The 17,956-nt window shown below is 43.7% G+C and overlaps 2 protein-coding genes across 3 annotated transcripts in view; both read left to right on the top strand.

Moving 5' to 3' along the window:
- LOC127476333 (uncharacterized) overlaps positions 1–8,602 on the top strand; it is a 414,088-nt gene extending 405,486 nt beyond the window's left edge. The window contains exon 2 of the mRNA XM_051799162.1: positions 1,767–8,602. Within this exon, the coding sequence (XP_051655122.1) occupies positions 4,700–7,762 (3,063 nt within the window). The 5' untranslated portion in view covers positions 1,767–4,699 and the 3' untranslated portion in view covers positions 7,763–8,602. The remainder of the gene's footprint in view (positions 1–1,766) is intronic.
- The window catches only part of ATXN1 (ataxin 1), a 476,222-nt gene that overhangs the window by 423,501 nt on the left and 34,765 nt on the right, over positions 1–17,956 (top strand). The window lies entirely within an intron of this gene.

Raw genomic sequence — 17,956 nt, 5'->3', positions numbered from 1 at the left:
TCAGAGGGAGAAGGTTTGCATATATATTGTTTCACATCAGAGGATACACTTCAGATCAACGCTAAAAGTTAACTTCTCTTCCCTGTTGGTTTCCTGTTCCCTGTGGTAACTCTCTGCCAGAGACATCGAATATTCGTTGCTTGTTGCAGTCCTTAATTTGTACCTGCCACCTTCAGAGACCTCAGTTGGCTGTCAGTGTCAAAAGACAGGTTTGTATATCATGGGCTAATATGGAGATGCAGGACTGGACACACCACTTATGTAGGTCCTATATGTATATATATAGAGCTGTATATGTTTATGTATATATTCACCTCTATGTGACGAACTCCTCCCTTGTTTGGCCTTTCACTCTTGTTCTTCAATGGCACTGTGGGAGATCAACCTGCAATACTCAGTTGCTGCAGAGAGGGAAAAAGAAAAGCTTATTAGTAGTCTGAGAACCATAATAAATCCCAGAGTTTTCATTTGACTGTTGATTTCTACATGGTATTCTGCAAGCAAGTAGGAGCTCATTCTTCTTGCTCCAAGACAAGTAGAAGCTCCAAGAAGTTTATCAGTAGGGCATACCCTGAGTTCAGTGCCCCACTACTGAATCTATACAACTTCTAGCATTCTTGCAGTGTGAGTAAAATGATCATGCATCTGCCTTCAAAACACAAGAGAAATACACTCTTTTTGTCCCTGGGCAGAACTACCATATCGTTGTTTCTCTGATTATCAGAGAAGGATGAATACTACTTTTCCCCAGAACAGTTAGAAAAGGGAAAAAAAATACTGGTAAGTTGCTTAAAAAGGTTAAGAGTTAGACCTTTTCATTATACCACACAATTTTCCTTTTTATTTCCACACATAGCATTCTCTCTTTATATACCAAACTTAAGTCAGTTTTGAACTCATTGTTCTTTTGTCTGAAAATACAGAGGAGTATGAGACAGCAAATACAGATGTATATAACCTTTACTGAGGAATGTGGAGTTTGCTGTATACTCTTTACAAAAATGAGGGATTTTCCCAGATGCCTAACAACCAACACTGGACTGTACAAAATAATTACATATCTTTTAATCATGGAGAGTTCTCTGAATATGAACTTTTGACCCAAAGGCTATTAAGGAACATATAAAGGAAATATGAATATCTAGGAGGCAAGATCAAGTAGATGGATTGGCATTAAAGGGAAGAAGGGAGTCATATTTATGCAGTTCACATTAGCTGCTCCAAGTATAACTTCAAACAGTATCACCTTTTTTCCTACTCACTTAGAAGTAAAAATAAATATCTTCTTTTGATTTTATATGAAAGAGGGTACATCCATCATATCTTTGTCATGCAGTACAAAACAGCTTTCCAGTGGCACTCTGCAGTAACTCTGCTTTTTCGAATTAAAGAGAATTAAAATGCCATGTTTAATTTCTTGTAGGTAAAGGTGCATGAGCTATTGGAAAGTCAGGGAAATCTGTTGGTGGGTGTAGAAAGTTCTAGAAATCTTTTCCTGTGTTTAAGAGGCCCACCATCTTCTACAGATGATGCCAAGACCCTGCAAGAGGACTCTCTACCATCCTGGAGTTCAGGGATTAGTCTGAGCTTTGTCTTCTCCACAGAGGGCACTGCAAGCAATGGCAAAGGATGACACCCTTGAAAAGGATGCTCCTCAGAGTCAGATACAGAGAATGTTCTGTCTGGATGACAATCATACTTCCTTTTTCAAAGCTGGAAAAACCTTATATACTTCCTCCAAGTTTCTGCCCTTGGAATCTAACCAGCTGTCCTAGTTAGGACAGCTGAGATCAGTTCATCATGGTGGGTGTAACCCAAAACTGTATTCTATAGCCTTCCATGTCATTTCCCAGAAACTAGACTATTGTTGTCAATAGACTATTCGCACCCTCTGCCCATAGAGCATGGTGGGTGTAACCCAAAACTGTATTCTATAGCATTCCATGTCATTTCCCAGAAACTAGACTATTGTTGTCAATAGACTATTCGCACCCTCTACCCATAGAGCCTGACTCCTCAGGCTATAAACTAGGTGTTAAGAGGCCTGTGAGATAGAAGGATGTTTCTGTCCTCACACCCTTTGTGAACTCCCCGCCCTGAGGGGAGTACCAAGCATTCCTGCCTGAACTGGAGGATATATAATCTTGGAGTTTTGGAACATTTTTTCAACCCACTCGTGGGATCCAGAGGACGGCTGCATCTCATCGCTCTCAACCAGACTTAGACCACCACTGGACTGCGATCACCAGTTCTGGCCAGACTGCAGCAGCTCTCCCACCAGCAGGTTCTTCCCCTCTCCCTTTACTTTGGACTCAAACAGGGCCCAAGGAACACCACTTTGTTCAGGCCCCAGGGTACTGGGTTATACATTTGGGTTTTTGTGGGTTGAGACCAATTGTTTGTTTGTATTATTGTACTTACTGTATTATTTTAATAAATTGTTATTCTGACTTATAATCTCTCCTTTGAGTTGGGTTCATTCCCCCTGCTGGTTAACTTTTAAACCAGCACATTTTGGCGCCCAAACGTCGGGCAGAGAGAGAGAAGTCAGAATCACAATTTCATTTGAAGCATTTGTCTATTTGAATATAGAAACTCCCTGATCACCATGTTGTTTGATGCACTCACATGGATGTTGTATTTGAGCCTGTTCATATTTCCACAGATGGCGTATTATTTGCCTGTTTTGATGCTCTCTTTAAGACCAGGGAGAGGGATCCAAATTGTTTTATTAATATATTATGTTTATGTCATTCTAACATCAGAAGCAATGAGTTTCATTGTAAATGTGTATTCAGTCCTGTTTGCCTGTCCTGGTTTGGGTTGCTACCTCTGGGGCCTCATTAAAAATCGTACCCAGCTTTTTGGGGGAACAGGGGTGGATGGTTTCCAGCCTCCCACCTCCTTCTTCCCCTTCAGACCTGCTAAAACAGTTTTTGAAAATATTGAGTTCCCTTTTGATGTTAAGGACAGCATAATGTTATTGTTAGTGTTGCTCTGTCTGCTCTGTACTGTGTACACCATGTTTAGGGTCAGAAAAGTGCCTTTTAGGGAGGTTGGTTGGACACCTGCCCTGGGAGCAGATAATGCTGAGTGGCACGGGAAGTGGGAGGCCATCAGCCAGTATTTGGAAAAGTTTTCTCCTCCAATGACCTGGAAATTCACCCCTGAACAACTGCAGGATCCTGTTAGCATGATAAGACTGGTGAAGGAAAAATGCTCTGGCAGCTCCAGAGATGGCCAGCTCACAGCAACCTGCTGGGCCCTGGCCACTGCCTACCGGGCACTGCTTGACATGATACAGCACTGTCAGGGCGAGGAGAGAAGGACCAAATCCGCAGACACCACGTCCACCCAAACCACAGCTGAGTCAGAGGGAGAAAGAAATGAACCAACCAGCACCGTGTCCACACAAACCATCGAGGAGCCAGAAGAACAAGCAAAACCAATAGCAGTCGCCCCTGTCCAGAAAAGGAAATCAAAGACTAAATCAGTTCGCATAGCAAATGATGACGAAGAGGCGGGACCTTCACATCCACCGGAGGAGACAGAGCCAGAAATAATCACTCGGTCCCTATCCCTGGGTGAGCTACGTGAGCTCCGGAGAGAGTTCACACGACAGGCGAACGAGTCCATTCTGACCTGGCTGCTCCGAATCTGGGATGCCGCAGCTAACGATACGATCCTAGATGGGAGTGAAGCCAGACAGCTGGGATCCCTGTCTCGAGATGTAGTCATTGATCAGGGGATTGGAAGGAGGCAGGAAACTCTCAGCCTCTGGCGGCGACTGTTGTCCAGTGTGAGGGAGAGATACCTTTGCAAGGAGGACCTCCACGTACAGCAAGGACAGTGGAACACGATGGAACAAGGTATCCGGTGCTTAAGGGAGTTAGCTGTACTGGAGATAATCTTTTCAGAGGATGAAAGATTCCCTAAGAGTCCAGATGGCGTACAGTGCACCTCCCAAATGTGGTTAAAGTTTGCACGACTCGGGCCAGAAATGTATTCCCGCTACTTAGCAACGCTGCAATGGAGGGAGGGAGAGGACAAGGTGGGAGCATTGGTTAGCAAACTCAGGATTTATGAAGACACTGTCACCGCCCCATTACGAGCCCACGTCTCATCTGTGGAAACCAAACTGGCTGAACACGTCCGAAACCTGGAAGAGAAAATTGAAGAGGGACACCAGAAGCTAAGAGAAGAGATTAAGGAAGGGATTTTCCATATCTCGCCAGGACGAACAAGAGTCTCTGCTATCAGGAGCCAGCGTCCCCCAGCTAAGGAGAGAAGGTACACTCCACGTGGCGATCTATGGTTTTACCTCCGTGAGCATGGAGAAGATATGAGGAAGTGGGATGGGAAACCCACCTCTTCCTTAGCAGCCCGGGTACGTGAACTGAAAAGAGGAACAAATACCATAAAGAACTCTTCAAGGGTAAACGTTGCTCCAGTCTCTCGTGGGCAAGACTCCAGACGGTACAGGAATGATGATACGTCTGATCCTCTTGAAGGGACCTCCAGGTCATACCCACAAGAAGAGCACAATGAGTACCATGACCAGGACTAGGGGTGCCCTGCCTCTAGCCAGGTAGAGGAGAGGGACAATCGAGTCTATTGGACTGTGTGGATTCGGTGGCCTGGCACATCAGAGCCACAAAGATATAAGGCTTTAGTGGACACTGGCGCACAATGTACATTAATGCCATCAAGATACGTAGGGGCAGAATCCATCTCCATTTCTGGGGTGACAGGGGGATCCCAACAGCTGACTGTACTGGAAGCTGAAGTGAGCCTGACTGGGAAGGAATGGCACAGACACCCCATCGTGACTGGTCCAGAGGCCCCGTGTATCCTTGGCATAGATTACCTGAGGAGTGGGTATTTCAAAGACCCAAAAGGACTTCGTTGGGCTTTTGGCATAGCTGCTGTGGAGACGGAGGAAATTAGACAGTTGAACACCTTGCCTGGTCTCTCAGAGGACCCCTCTGCTGTGGGACTGCTGAAGGTTGAAGAACAATTGGTACCGATAGCCACAGCAACAGTGCACCGTCGGCAATACCGCACCGACCGAGACTCTGTGACCCCTATACATAAGATGATCCGCGAACTGGAGACCCAGGGGGTGGTCAGCAAGACTCGCTCACCCTTTAATAGCCCTATATGGCCAGTGCGTAAGTCCAGCGGAGAGTGGAGGCTGACGGTGGATTACCGTGGACTCAATGAAGTCACACCACCCCTGAGTGCTGCTGTGCCGGACATGCTGGAGCTCCAGTATGAGCTGGAGTCCAAGGAAGCCAAGTGGTATGCCACCATTGACATAGCCAATGCCTTTTTCTCCATTCCTTTGGCAGCGGAGTGCAGACCACAATTTGCTTTCACTTGGAGAGGTGTGCAGTACACCTGGAATCGACTGCCTCAGGGGTGGAAACACAGTCCCAGCATTTGCCATGGACTGATCCAGACTGCACTGGAAAAGGGTGAGGCTCCAGAGCACCTACAGTACATTGATGACATCATTGTATGGGGGAACACAGCGGGCGAAGTCTTCGAGAAAGGAGAGAAGATAATCCAGATTCTCCTAAGAGCCGGTTTTGCCATTAAACGGAGTAAGGTCAAGGGACCTGCTCAGGAAATTCAGTTCCTAGGAGTGAAGTGGCAAGATGGACGCCGCCTAATTCCAATGGAGGTGATTAACAAAATAGCAGCCATGTCCCCACCAACCAGCAAGAAGGAAACACAGGCTTTCCTAGGCGCTGTGGGCTTTTGGAGGATGCATATCCCCGAGTATAGTCAGATTGTAAGCCCTCTCTACCTTGTGACACGGAAGAAAAATGATTTCCAGTGGGGCCCCGAACAACAACAAGCCTTTGAACAAATTAAACAGGAGATTGCCCATGCGGTAGCCCTTGGGCCAGTAAGGACAGGACAGGACGTGAAGAACGTGCTCTACACCGCAGCCGGGGAGAATGGCCCTTCTTGGAGCCTCTGGCAGAAAGTGCCTGGGGAGACCCGAGGACGACCGCTGGGATTCTGGAGTCGGGGATACAAAGGATCTGAAGCCAGCTATACACCAACTGAGAAAGAGATCCTGGCTGCCTATGAAGGAGTTCGAGCTGCCTCAGAAGTAATCGGCACCGAAGCGCAGCTCCTCCTGGCACCCCGACTACCAGTGCTGGGCTGGATGTTCAAGGGAAGAGTTCCTTCCACACATCATGCCACCGATGCCACGTGGAGTAAGTGGATCGCTCTGATCACGCAGCGAACCCGGATAGGGAATCCTAATCGCCCTGGGATTCTGGAAATTATCACCAATTGGCCCGAAGGTGAGAGTTTCGGACTATCCTCTGAAGAAGAGGAGGAGAAGGTGACACGGGCTGAGGAGGCCCCACCATATGACAAGCTACCAGCAGATGAAAGGCGATATGTGCTCTTCACGGATGGCTCCTGCCGCATTGTAGGGACAAACCGAAAATGGAAGGCAGCTGTATGGAGTCCCACACGGCGAGTTGCAGAAGCGACCGAAGGACAAGGTGGGTCAAGTCAGTTTGCAGAGCTTAAAGCCGTTCAGTTGGCTTTGGATATAGCTGAACGAGAGAAGTGGCCAAGACTCTATCTCTACACTGACTCATGGATGGTGGCCAATGCTCTGTGGGGATGGCTGGAGCGATGGAAAAAGGCCAACTGGCAGCGCCAAGGGAAACCCATCTGGGCGGCGGAGATGTGGCGGGACATCGCTGGCCGGGTAGAGAAGCTGAGTGTGAAGGTCCGTCACGTAGACGCTCATGTAGGCAAGAAACGGGCTAATGAGGAGCATCATAACAACGAGCAGGCGGACCGAGCTGCCAGGATTAAAGTCTCTCAGGTAGATCTGGATTGGCAGCACAAAGGAGAATTATTTCTGGCTCGATGGGCCCATGACGCCTCCGGTCACCAGGGGAGAGATGCAACATACAGATGGGCTCGTGACCGAGGGGTGGACTTAACCAAGGACATTGTCTCACAGGTCATCCATGACTGTGAGACATGTGCTGCCATCAAGCAGGCCAAGCGGGTGAAGCCTCTATGGTATGGTGGACGGTGGTCAAAGTACAGGTATGGGGAAGCCTGGCAAGTTGACTACATCACGCTCCCCAAAACCCGCCAAGGCAAGCACTACGTACTGACCATGGTAGAAGGAAGCACTGGATGGTTGGAGACATACCCCGTGCCTCATGCCACTGCCCGGAATACCATCCTGGGCCTTGAAAAACAAGTCCTGTGGCGACACGGCACCCCGGAGAGAATTGAGTCTGATAATGGGACCCATTTCAAGAATGGCCTTGTAGACACCTGGGCCAAAGAGCACGGCATTGAGTGGGTGTATCATATCCCCTACCATGCACCAGCTGCTGGAAAAGTTGAGCGGTGCAATGGACTGCTGAAAACCACTCTGAAGGCACTGTGTGGGGAGACTCTCAAACACTGGGAGCTGCATTTAGCAAAGGCCACCTGGTTGGTCAACACCCGAGGTTCCATCAATCGAGCTGGCCCTGCCCAATCAGAACTTTTGCATACTGTAGATGGAGATAAAGTCCCCGTGGTACATATGAGAGGAATGTTAGGGAAGACTGTTTGGATTAGTCCCACCTCAAGCAAAGGCAAACCCATCCGAGGGATTGTTTTTGCTCAGGGACCTGGTTCCACGTGGTGGGTAATGCAAAAAGATGGGGAGACACGTTGTGTACCACAAGGGGACCTAATTTTGAGTGAGAATGGTCTGTAATGTTTCATTGTATATAGATAGATAGATAGATAGATAGATAGATGTATATAGTTTTAAAGGGATATAGTTTTTAAAGAGGGTTAATTTGGGCATGACATGGATGGCATAGAATAAGGGGTGGATAATGTCCTAGTTAGGACAGCTGAGATCAGTTCATCATGGTGGGTGTAACCCAAAACTGTATTCTATAGCCTTCCATGTCATTTCCCAGAAACTAGACTATTGTTGTCAATAGACTATTCGCACCCTCTGCCCATAGAGCATGGTGGGTGTAACCCAAAACTGTATTCTATAGCATTCCATGTCATTTCCCAGAAACTAGACTATTGTTGTCAATAGACTATTCGCACCCTCTACCCATAGAGCCTGACTCCTCAGGCTATAAACTAGGTGTTAAGAGGCCTGTGAGATAGAAGGATGTTTCTGTCCTCACACCCTTTGTGAACTCCCCGCCCTGAGGGGAGTACCAAGCATTCCTGCCTGAACTGGAGGATATATAATCTTGGAGTTTTGGAACATTTTTTCAACCCACTCGTGGGATCCAGAGGACGGCTGCATCTCATCGCTCTCAACCAGACTTAGACCACCACTGGACTGCGATCACCAGTTCTGGCCAGACTGCAGCAGCTCTCCCACCAGCAGGTTCTTCCCCTCTCCCTTTACTTTGGACTCAAACAGGGCCCAAGGAACACCACTTTGTTCAGGCCCCAGGGTACTGGGTTATACATTTGGGTTTTTGTGGGTTGAGACCAATTGTTTGTTTGTATTATTGTACTTACTGTATTATTTTAATAAATTGTTATTCTGACTTATAATCTCTCCTTTGAGTTGGGTTCATTCCCCCTGCTGGTTAACTTTTAAACCAGCACACCAGCATACTCTATAATAAGGATGACTATTGGCTGCATCTGTTTTGGGATTAAGGGGGTCAGTAAGGAGGAGGCTGCTGTGTACAGCTGGTCACAGATGTAGTTTAGGTCTAGCAGGATTCATTAGGACGCAGATGTACTGATCTGACTGCTAAATATCTACTCAACTACAGCCAAGTTACATCAGAGCACTATAACTCAGAGGAACCTTGGAAGGAAGGAAGGAAGGAAGGAAGGACTTTCAGTAAACCTGAGTGCTTCAGACACTTGGCTGTAAGTAGACTGCAAGCGACAAAAGAGTTTGGTGCAGTCTCCCAGCAAAATGAGTCTATGTAACCAAAGGCACCTTTTTGATACCAATATGGCATGGGCCAAACAAAAGTGACACGCAGCTGGATCTGCTAGTCACTAACAAAGAAGAACTAGCTGGAGATATGGTAATCAATAGTAGCTTTGGCAGTAGTGGCCATGGAATAGTGAAATGCAAGACCCTGATAGGTGTGAGGAAGGACAGCAGCAGAGTATTCATGTGGACCTTAGGTGAGCAGACTTCATTCAGGGGACCGTAAGCGGGTTCTGATGGAAGGCAGTTCTGAAGAGTCAAGGATCTCTGTCAATCTGGCAAGTCTTCAAGGACAGCATCTTGCAAGTGCACGAATGATTCAGAATCACAGAATAGGCTGAGCTGGAAGAGACCCACAAAGAGCATCGAGTTCAACGCTTAGCCCTGCACAGGACCATCCCCAAGAGTCGCACCATGTGCCTGAGAGTATCATCCAAACACTTCCTGAACTCTATCAGGTTTGGTGCTGGGACAACTTCCCTGGGGCGCCTGTTCCAGTGTCCAGGCACCCTCTGGGTGAAGAACCTTTTTCTAATATCGAACACACAACTTCAGGCCATTCCCTTGGGTCCTGTCACTGGTCACCACAGAGAAGAGAGCAGTGTCTACCCCTCCTCTTCCCATCCTGAAGAAGTTGTAGACTGCAATGAGGTCTCCCTTCAGTCTCCTCTTCTCCAGGTTGAATAGACCAAGGGAGCTCAGTTGCTCCTCATACTGTTTCCCCAATATTCAGGAAAACAAGCAGATTCTTCATGAACTTGCTAAGCAGGGAACTTGAGATGAAACTTCAATGTGAAATGGCGGTACACAGGAGGTGAAAGCAGGGACAGCTTCCCCAAAGTTGATACCTGTAAGGGCTATCAAGGGCAACAAGAGCCCTTAGTACGAAAAGAACAAAGAGTGAAACTGTGGACCATTGTTACATGGGGTGTGTGACAGTAGGCCCAAACGTGGCTGAATTACTCAGTAGCTTCTTTGCCTCAGTCCTCTCAAATAAGATTTCCCAGGCTTCACTGTTTAGGAGAAAGGATTAAAGAGTAAAAACTAACAGCAGAAAATATGGATTACTTGAGAGGACTTGACCCATAAAAGACCATAGTACCTGGTTGGCTACATGCATGGATGGTCAGGAAACCGACTAAAGGAGGTTATCAAGGACATTAAACCCAGGCTCTTCACAGTGGTGCATGATGGGAGGACAAGAGGCAATGGGCATAAACTGAAACAAGAGAGTTTCAGAATGGCTATAAGGAAAAGCTTTTTTCCTCATGGAGACAATCAAAAAGGGCAACGCGTTGCTCACAGAGGCTTTGAAGTCTCCAGTCTTGAAGTTTTCCAACACCCAACTGGTTAAAACCCTGAGCAACCTGACCTGATCCCTCAGCTGGCCCTGCTTGGAACAGGATAGTGGACTAGAGACCTGTATTATCATTTGATTTTCTGAATATGACGACCAGTCTAGTCTTTGCAGCATGAATCCTGAAGAGTGCTGCAGCTTCTTTCTTTACACAGCATTTTTAAGTGATGACAGAACTTGCATGAAAATGCAAGGAAAAAGCCAGATCACAGTATCTGATGCCATCCTATGGCCTTTAAAGCCATGCAGACAACTAGTGTCTCAGGCATGCAGCTTGCTAGATGTAAAGGGAAATGCGAAGCTAAGCACTCCCAATGAAAAAACAAACAGCTGCTGTGTCTACAAGGAAAGGAAAACAAATAACATGCAGTTTTTTATTGCAGTGGTATTAATACCTTTATTTCCACTTGCAATAAAGTTGTTAATATCAGCAAAAATTTTCTAGATTATAAGGCTATGCAAACATTTATACAAATCATGTGTAGTGCTTGGATTCATGGCAGTTGGCCAGAATAGTTCTCTGTGTAAACAAGTCTGGCTATTTCTATATTAACCACTCACAGCTATACCTCTCTCTTGGACTATCAAGCTAGAAGATTACCCTTCGCTGTATGTTTCTCTATGTGGGAAAAAAAATCTAGCATTGGAGCTGCATTTACAGGCCATATAATACATAAATTATATGCACTGCAATTAAATAAATGTCCATTCTTCCGAGCGAGGTCCATTTAGGAATGCCCTCCTGACTTTAGAAACGGACTAGTTCCTAAGTTCCCAACTGAAACAATAAATGAACTGTGCAAGTGCTAAGTTAGCTGGAGAAACAAACACAGAAGATCTGTTCAGTGACATAAATTGGGACTTAAAATTATCTCAACAGTTTACATAACATTTGCTGTGCATGAATCCATTGCCTGTGGTGTTTAATACTGCATGTATGCTTTGGCAGATCCAGTGCAATTTTACAGTGAATAAAGGACACAGCAGATGACAACTCTCCATGAAGCAAGAAATGTGATAGCTGTACTCGCATACTGCAGATGTAGTGAAATGGATCTGGGTTTAGGAATTATTTATTTATCTGCAGGTGGGATTGTTTTGTCTGTTTCACAGATTTTGGTTTGGGGTTTTTTTCTGTTTTGGTTTTGTACATAGGTCACTATTGCCTAATAAGAACATAATATTTGTAACATTCTGAGTACATCACTTCATATTTTGGAGTCCAGTGCCTATTGCTTCTTGCATCTCAGCTGTAGTAAGAAGGGGTAATTTATGACACTGATACTGTTCAAATAAAAATAGGGAAGATGATAACATTGCACATAAAATGACATGCAAAAATGCATGTGTGTTTTGTCCACTCTCTGAATTGTGCAGTCATTATGACAGATTGTAAATATTTGAACTGAGGAACCTAAACATGCCCAATCACTCTACATAGAAATCTATTGTTAGAGGAGAGCCTTGCCAGAGAGCATTTAATGCCTTCATACCACCTTGCTATATGTTTACCAAGAGGACTCAATGAAGCACTTCAGTAAGCCAAAGACTTGCAAAGGGACATAGTTCTTGCTCTATGCAGTCATCAAAAAACATTTAAAGTGCTGAGATCTATAGTTTTGCTTTCTTCTATGTTTAGTGCCATCAGCAAAACCCACCCAAAAAATTAGAAAACAAACCCCCAAACTAAACAACTCCCTCCAGAGCATCTGTGTCAAGAACTTTCATGTTACCAAGTAGCAACCTTGTCCTCACTGCAGAATAGCGGGGGCAAAAAAAACTCTATATGCAATCTATCCACCCAATATGTAGATGAAGATGTGACTTCTGCAAGTCCCAGAAGGTGCAGATATGGCATACGGGCTTGTACTGGCCTCTGAGCTTTGCATGCCATCAGTGATAACACGGCTATTTAAACACACTCTGTGGAAGAAATAAACAGCATTTTCTATTTAAGTGCCTGAACAGCAAGCAGCCAGTCATCATAGTGCTAAAGGAAGGAGTCTAAGGCTTAATTTCAAGGAAGGTTTTCTGTTCAACAGCAGTTATGTCAAAGGAGCAATATCTAGTTTACACAACAAAATAGTCTTGAACTATTAAGCTGTGGGCAAAGACTGTAAATCAAAATTAACTACAAATGTGTCTTGGTTGCGCAGAGACAGAAATCCTGCAGTCCGGTAGAGAATTAAGAAAAGCCAACCAGAGCACTGGTGAACATTTAACAGGAGCTTATATTTTGAAATATGTGAAATACATTGCTGGGAGGGCCAGCATCTAGCAGCTTTCCCCTTAATTTGGGGTGATTTTGGTAGTGAGACTAAAATTAATTATTCACTTCCGTATTCTTTGAACAGAAAACTGTAGGGCACTCTCATAAGGTGAGGAGGACAACCACCTTCTTTGGCTTTAATCATCTTATTTCAGGCTAAAAATAGACTTATTTTCCCATTGTGAGTATCCTTTGCCCTGCTCTCATCCCCAGCTGTTTATTCAACCATGACATTTTGGGATAGGATTATCAAATGGCTGGGATAAATTTCACTGTGATTTTACTTGGCACAGCAGTTTAAGTGAAAACATTTGCTATTACAGATCCTGATAATGGCACCCCTAGGTACAATACCCTATTTCAGAAGATCTGTGTTAAACATTATGAATCCCCAAATAGTTACCTCCTCTGGAACAAAATCATTAAGCTGGGTAGCTTGACTTAATCAGACTTAAATGTCATCGATGATTCACTCTGTTTTAATAAACTCATCTATTTTCATGTCACTTCTGTAATTTATGTCATAAAAAGTCAGTCATGTTGTTCCAGTGTCTCAGGAGCACAGTTAGAATTAGCTGAAAATCTTTCAGGGCTGCCTTCTTGCAGGTTTCATGGCACTGTAAAGATGCAAACAGTGTCTGTGAAGGTTCACAGAAAGGCATTACAGAGAGCTTTGTGGCTACTAGAAAATTTAGAGCAACAGCATAAAAAAGATACAAGTGCTTTGGAGGAGGAGCTCTATTGAGAAATGCGCTTTGCTATAGAGCTCTGGAAGTGAGCAGAGGGAGAAGAAGAAAACATAAGAAAATAGGTGTTTATGTGAAATCTATTTCAAAATGGTAAGTATTAATATTTGCTTAGTAGTTTAGCAGTTTCACTGTCTTCCTTAATTCTTTTGGAAAGAAGTGACAGAGGGGTGGGTCCAAATCAAAGAACAGGCTTTCTTTAACACATATACTCTGTTCATCCTCACCTTTCAATATATATCTGGATGTTAAAGTTGCTTCAGGAAATCTGTGTAGAAGCATTACATACCATCAGTCCACTAACAATTTAAAAATCAATATATGACTTAGCAATACTACACTTCTACATGCAGGAGGGCAGAAAAGGAGCTGTGGGAAGGATCTCACTTCTGTGCATTGAACTGAGTAGTGCACAAAGACCATCCTAAAAGGAATTTAAACACTCTGCAATGGTTCTGCATGTGATAACCTCCAATGCACAAACACTAGGAACATGCTCTTGAACTCTATAAAGATATTCCCCTTTGACTATGGACAGGATTCAGAACATTTATAAACAACTATAGGCCACCTAAGTTTCATAAGGCTGATACTTACCACTGTGCTGTCTAGGAACTGCATTTGTTATTGGATAGTAAGCCTGCCCCAATCTACTTCAAAGCACAGTTGGGAGTATACAGGTATCCTAATGTAGAAATTACATATGCTACTCATTTGTCAGATCCCAGAGAAACCCTAATAGCAGGAGTTGATTACACATGCAGCAGCAAGAGGGTCCTATACCTTATCAAACGCAATTGTGGGTACAGCACTCCTTTCTGTGCTAGAAGCAAACAGAACAGGCAATATAAAGACAAAATTGATCATAATGCCATCTCCTGGTCAGATAAACAGGACCGAATGCTCACCCTGGTTGGTGGTATTTCTAATTAGAGACTGAAAGACAGTACTTGACATAATCTACAATTAAAGAAGAAAAACAGCAATTAAATGAGCATACAAATACCCTATTTTGTATATTTTGTTTGTATGGGTTTTTTTCTTTACAAATATGAAATGGATTTATGTGCATGGGTTAGTGATGATTGGATATTGCTGAAATTGTGTTTGCTTTCCATTTTGTTTGAAACAGCTCTACTGGAATCAGGTTTGTTTATTTACCTGGTATTTGACAAACAGTGTCTGACACTCAGTTATAGGGGGTTCATGCTCATGTTTCTTACTGGAAACTCCATTCTCCTAATTGTTGCTGTAAGCAGGACAACACAAGAGGTGGTTTTGCCTCCAGGCTATTTCAGCTGGGTCTGGTATCAGCCATGTTTTATTATAACCTGTAAGACTGAAATCTCTTTGATTGTCTTAAGTTTTCTTTTTCTTTTTTCTTGTTTTTCCACTTTCACATACACTCAAACAGAGAAGATACATTTAAAGGAATATATTGATCTTAACGACCTCTCAAAATTTATCCTGGGGCTAATCAGAGGCGTGCTGTGTTGTGCTGGCTAAATCTATCATGGTATTGAATAATTCACAGCCTGCCTTAAAGGCTCCAGACTAGGTGATTTACTCCATATTAATGTGATGCTTTTGCATTTTAATAGGCTTATGTTAATGTTTTACAAAATGATAAAGCACTCTTCTGAACTCTCCAGTGACAAGGGATGATGGTATGAACCACATAATTCTAGCAAAGGACAGCCAATAACATCAGATTTATGAGAGTTGCTACAGCATCTGTGGTGAGCTTGGGCCAGACCAAACCATTTCGTTGAGAGTTACCCCTATTCTGACTGCACAAGTGGCCTTTCCCAACCTGCCTGACACTTTAATGAAAGTAGTCAGGCATAGGAGAAAAGGCATTCTGAAAGAGGAACTAAGGTTTCCAAAACCGTTTTAGTGCAGAGGCTTTAATATCCCTTTGAGAAAAGTCCTAGAAGAGAACAAAAGGGATTTCATCACTCTGAGGTTGGAATTTCAGAGAGCAGTGCTCATGAGTGGGGTCATATTTTTCCATTTGAAAGGGAGACAGCTTGACAGCAGAGCTCAACGTGTTAGGCATATGTTGGGTGTTGAGAATCATAAAATGCAGGTCGGGTGACAAGAACACTCACACCATTTCCCTCCAGCTGTACTGCACCTTTATATCTCAGCTACTCAACAGATCACACGAGTGCTTTTCCTAGCCTCTCACGAGAACAAACAGATGACATTTATCTCTTAAAACCTGCTTATGTGCTTATTGTGAGAAGGGAGTTGAGGATGGGGGGGGAAGCTACCACATCTCTTCAATATCTGCTAGTAATGGTATCCTTGTACCTGCACGGGATGGAAACAAAAGTCAAAAGTGCTCCAGCCTGGGCCTTCCGGTAGATGGCAAGGTGGCAAACAAACTTCAGTTCTGCTAAATGCAAACTAATATATATGGGAGGGTGGGGAGAAGTGGACTGCTTACCCTCCTGACACTGGTAAACTCAAACCTTTGAGGAGGGGACTTGCTGACAGGTTGCATGGAAGATTGTGGCTTGCCATCTTCATACAAGGAAAGGCCAGAGAAGAGAAAGGAAAAAACACAAAGAAATAGGAATAGGGAATGAACAACAGTACAGAAACTTACCATAAAACAGAGTCTGCAGTATTCTCTGGATTGGTGTACCTTTTCCTACCACTGACAGGCAAAACAATTGCATTTATTGATTTCAAAACCAATTTTTTGTTCCAAAAGGAGAAAGCAAAAACAAAAACAAAAAACCAAAACCTGTACTTGAATTTTCTCACATGATTTTGTATTTCATAATTCTTTTGACAGGGAAAAGAGGGCAACATTTAACAGAGTAAGCCATCTAGAAATGCTAAGATTTTGAATGCTCAGGTGCTCATCTAGGAAATAGAAAATTCATTTTTAGCTTGTGGCTTGCAGCAAAGAACCAAGCTTTCACTTCACATACTCCAACCCAGTTCCTCAGATGCCAAGGTATAGAAGCTATCTCTAGCATAATGAGGATGCAATGCACTATGGACTTCAAGCAATTATGAAACACATCTGGGAAGTAAAAGACCCATGTTTTCACTCAGTGTTAATTTAGATAACCATGTTAACCTCTGGCTTACTGGCTGTTCTGGGATGGGGCTGCTTGTTTCCAGAAAATTCAGTCTGCACCTGAGAGATTTTCATGACAGTTGGAATATTTTAAGACATGTTGATGTTAACAACAGCAGCAAAAATGTCCACCAGTTCTTCTGGACACTTCTAAAAGATATTACAGAATTATTTTTCACACCACATGCAACTGAACTGTGGAGACTGCAGCTACAGTTCAAAAAATAATATAAAAATGACTGAACATTTAAAAGGACAACAATACCATCTGGAATTTAAATTATTGCTATTAATACAGAAGCTGGAAGAAACACTAAACTGCATATTTTGGAGTTCAAGCCAACCTTAGCTACTGGGTATTAGAAGAAGATCTCTTTCAGATTATCCTATCGCTGCCTAATTTAGAGACCCAGGAATTTGCACTGGTGCATGAAACCATGTTGATATTTATGTTCTTCTCTGCCTATAGCATGTGCAAAACTTAAAAACAGGTTGTGCACCTTCAGAACTTCAGAGAATTAATTCATGCATGTGAGTGATGAGAATGTCACTACATATATGCCTAAGATTAAATACCTACATTTGAAAATGTTTGCCGTAATATAAATCCATCGCTGCAATGAAGAGCCTATAGGACCATTCAGGTACAATGACATCCTGAATCATCAAAAAGAAACAAAACCAGCCTCAGTAGAGTTCTACTCATCTCCCAGACCCTGAGTAGGATCCATTCTGTGTACATCTGATGGATGTTGTCTAACAATTCTTTAAAACTTCCAAAAGAAGCAATTCCATGATAAGATTAGGTAGTTGATTTACAGTGATTCATACCCTTTAGTGCTGGAAATTTTTTCCAACGCCCGGTTTATATCCCCTCCCCTCCCCTCTCCTCTCTCCTCCCTCTGCTCCCCTCTCCTCCCCTATCCAAAACATATCCCCCTATGTTTTCAAACTTATTATTATCCTTACTGTTCTTCACTGGACTGACTTCAACTTGTCCATCTTTCAGAATAGTTGTGCTCAGATTTGGCACACTACTCCATTTTGGAACTACTGAATGTTGAGTAGATCAGAAAGAGTGGCTGATGTGCCTTCCAAGGCTGGCTCCTTGTACACTGCACTAGAGCACACTAGAGCATCTTGGGTTTTTTTGCAACTGTTGCCTTATGTTCAGTGTGAGATCTACTAGATCTGCCAGGTCCTTTTTTAACTAACCAGATTTTCTGTGCTTATGGAGGTGATTCTTCTTGTGTAAGAGTAGAACTTCCTCATTCTTATTCCACTTTTTCATGGGAACTTGTGTTTTGTCATGATCTTTCCAAATTCTTATCTTCTCTCTAATTTTTTTGTGGTCTCTCTTAGTGCTGTGTTATCTACAAATGGAATGAATAGTTTCTATCCTGCTGTGAAGGCCCATGACAAACTCTTCTATATCAATATGGATACCTTATAAAGGCAAGGACAAAATAAAAATCTTTGGAGTTGAGTCAGCACTTTCATAGCAACTGCAGTC

Source organism: Manacus candei, unplaced genomic scaffold (genome assembly GCF_025592945.1).
Source record: "Manacus candei isolate 608988 ecotype Guabito, Panama unplaced genomic scaffold, ASM2559294v1 h1tg000049l, whole genome shotgun sequence".
NCBI lineage: Eukaryota > Metazoa > Chordata > Aves > Passeriformes > Pipridae > Manacus > Manacus candei.
This window is presented reverse-complemented; position numbering and strand designations above follow the sequence as displayed.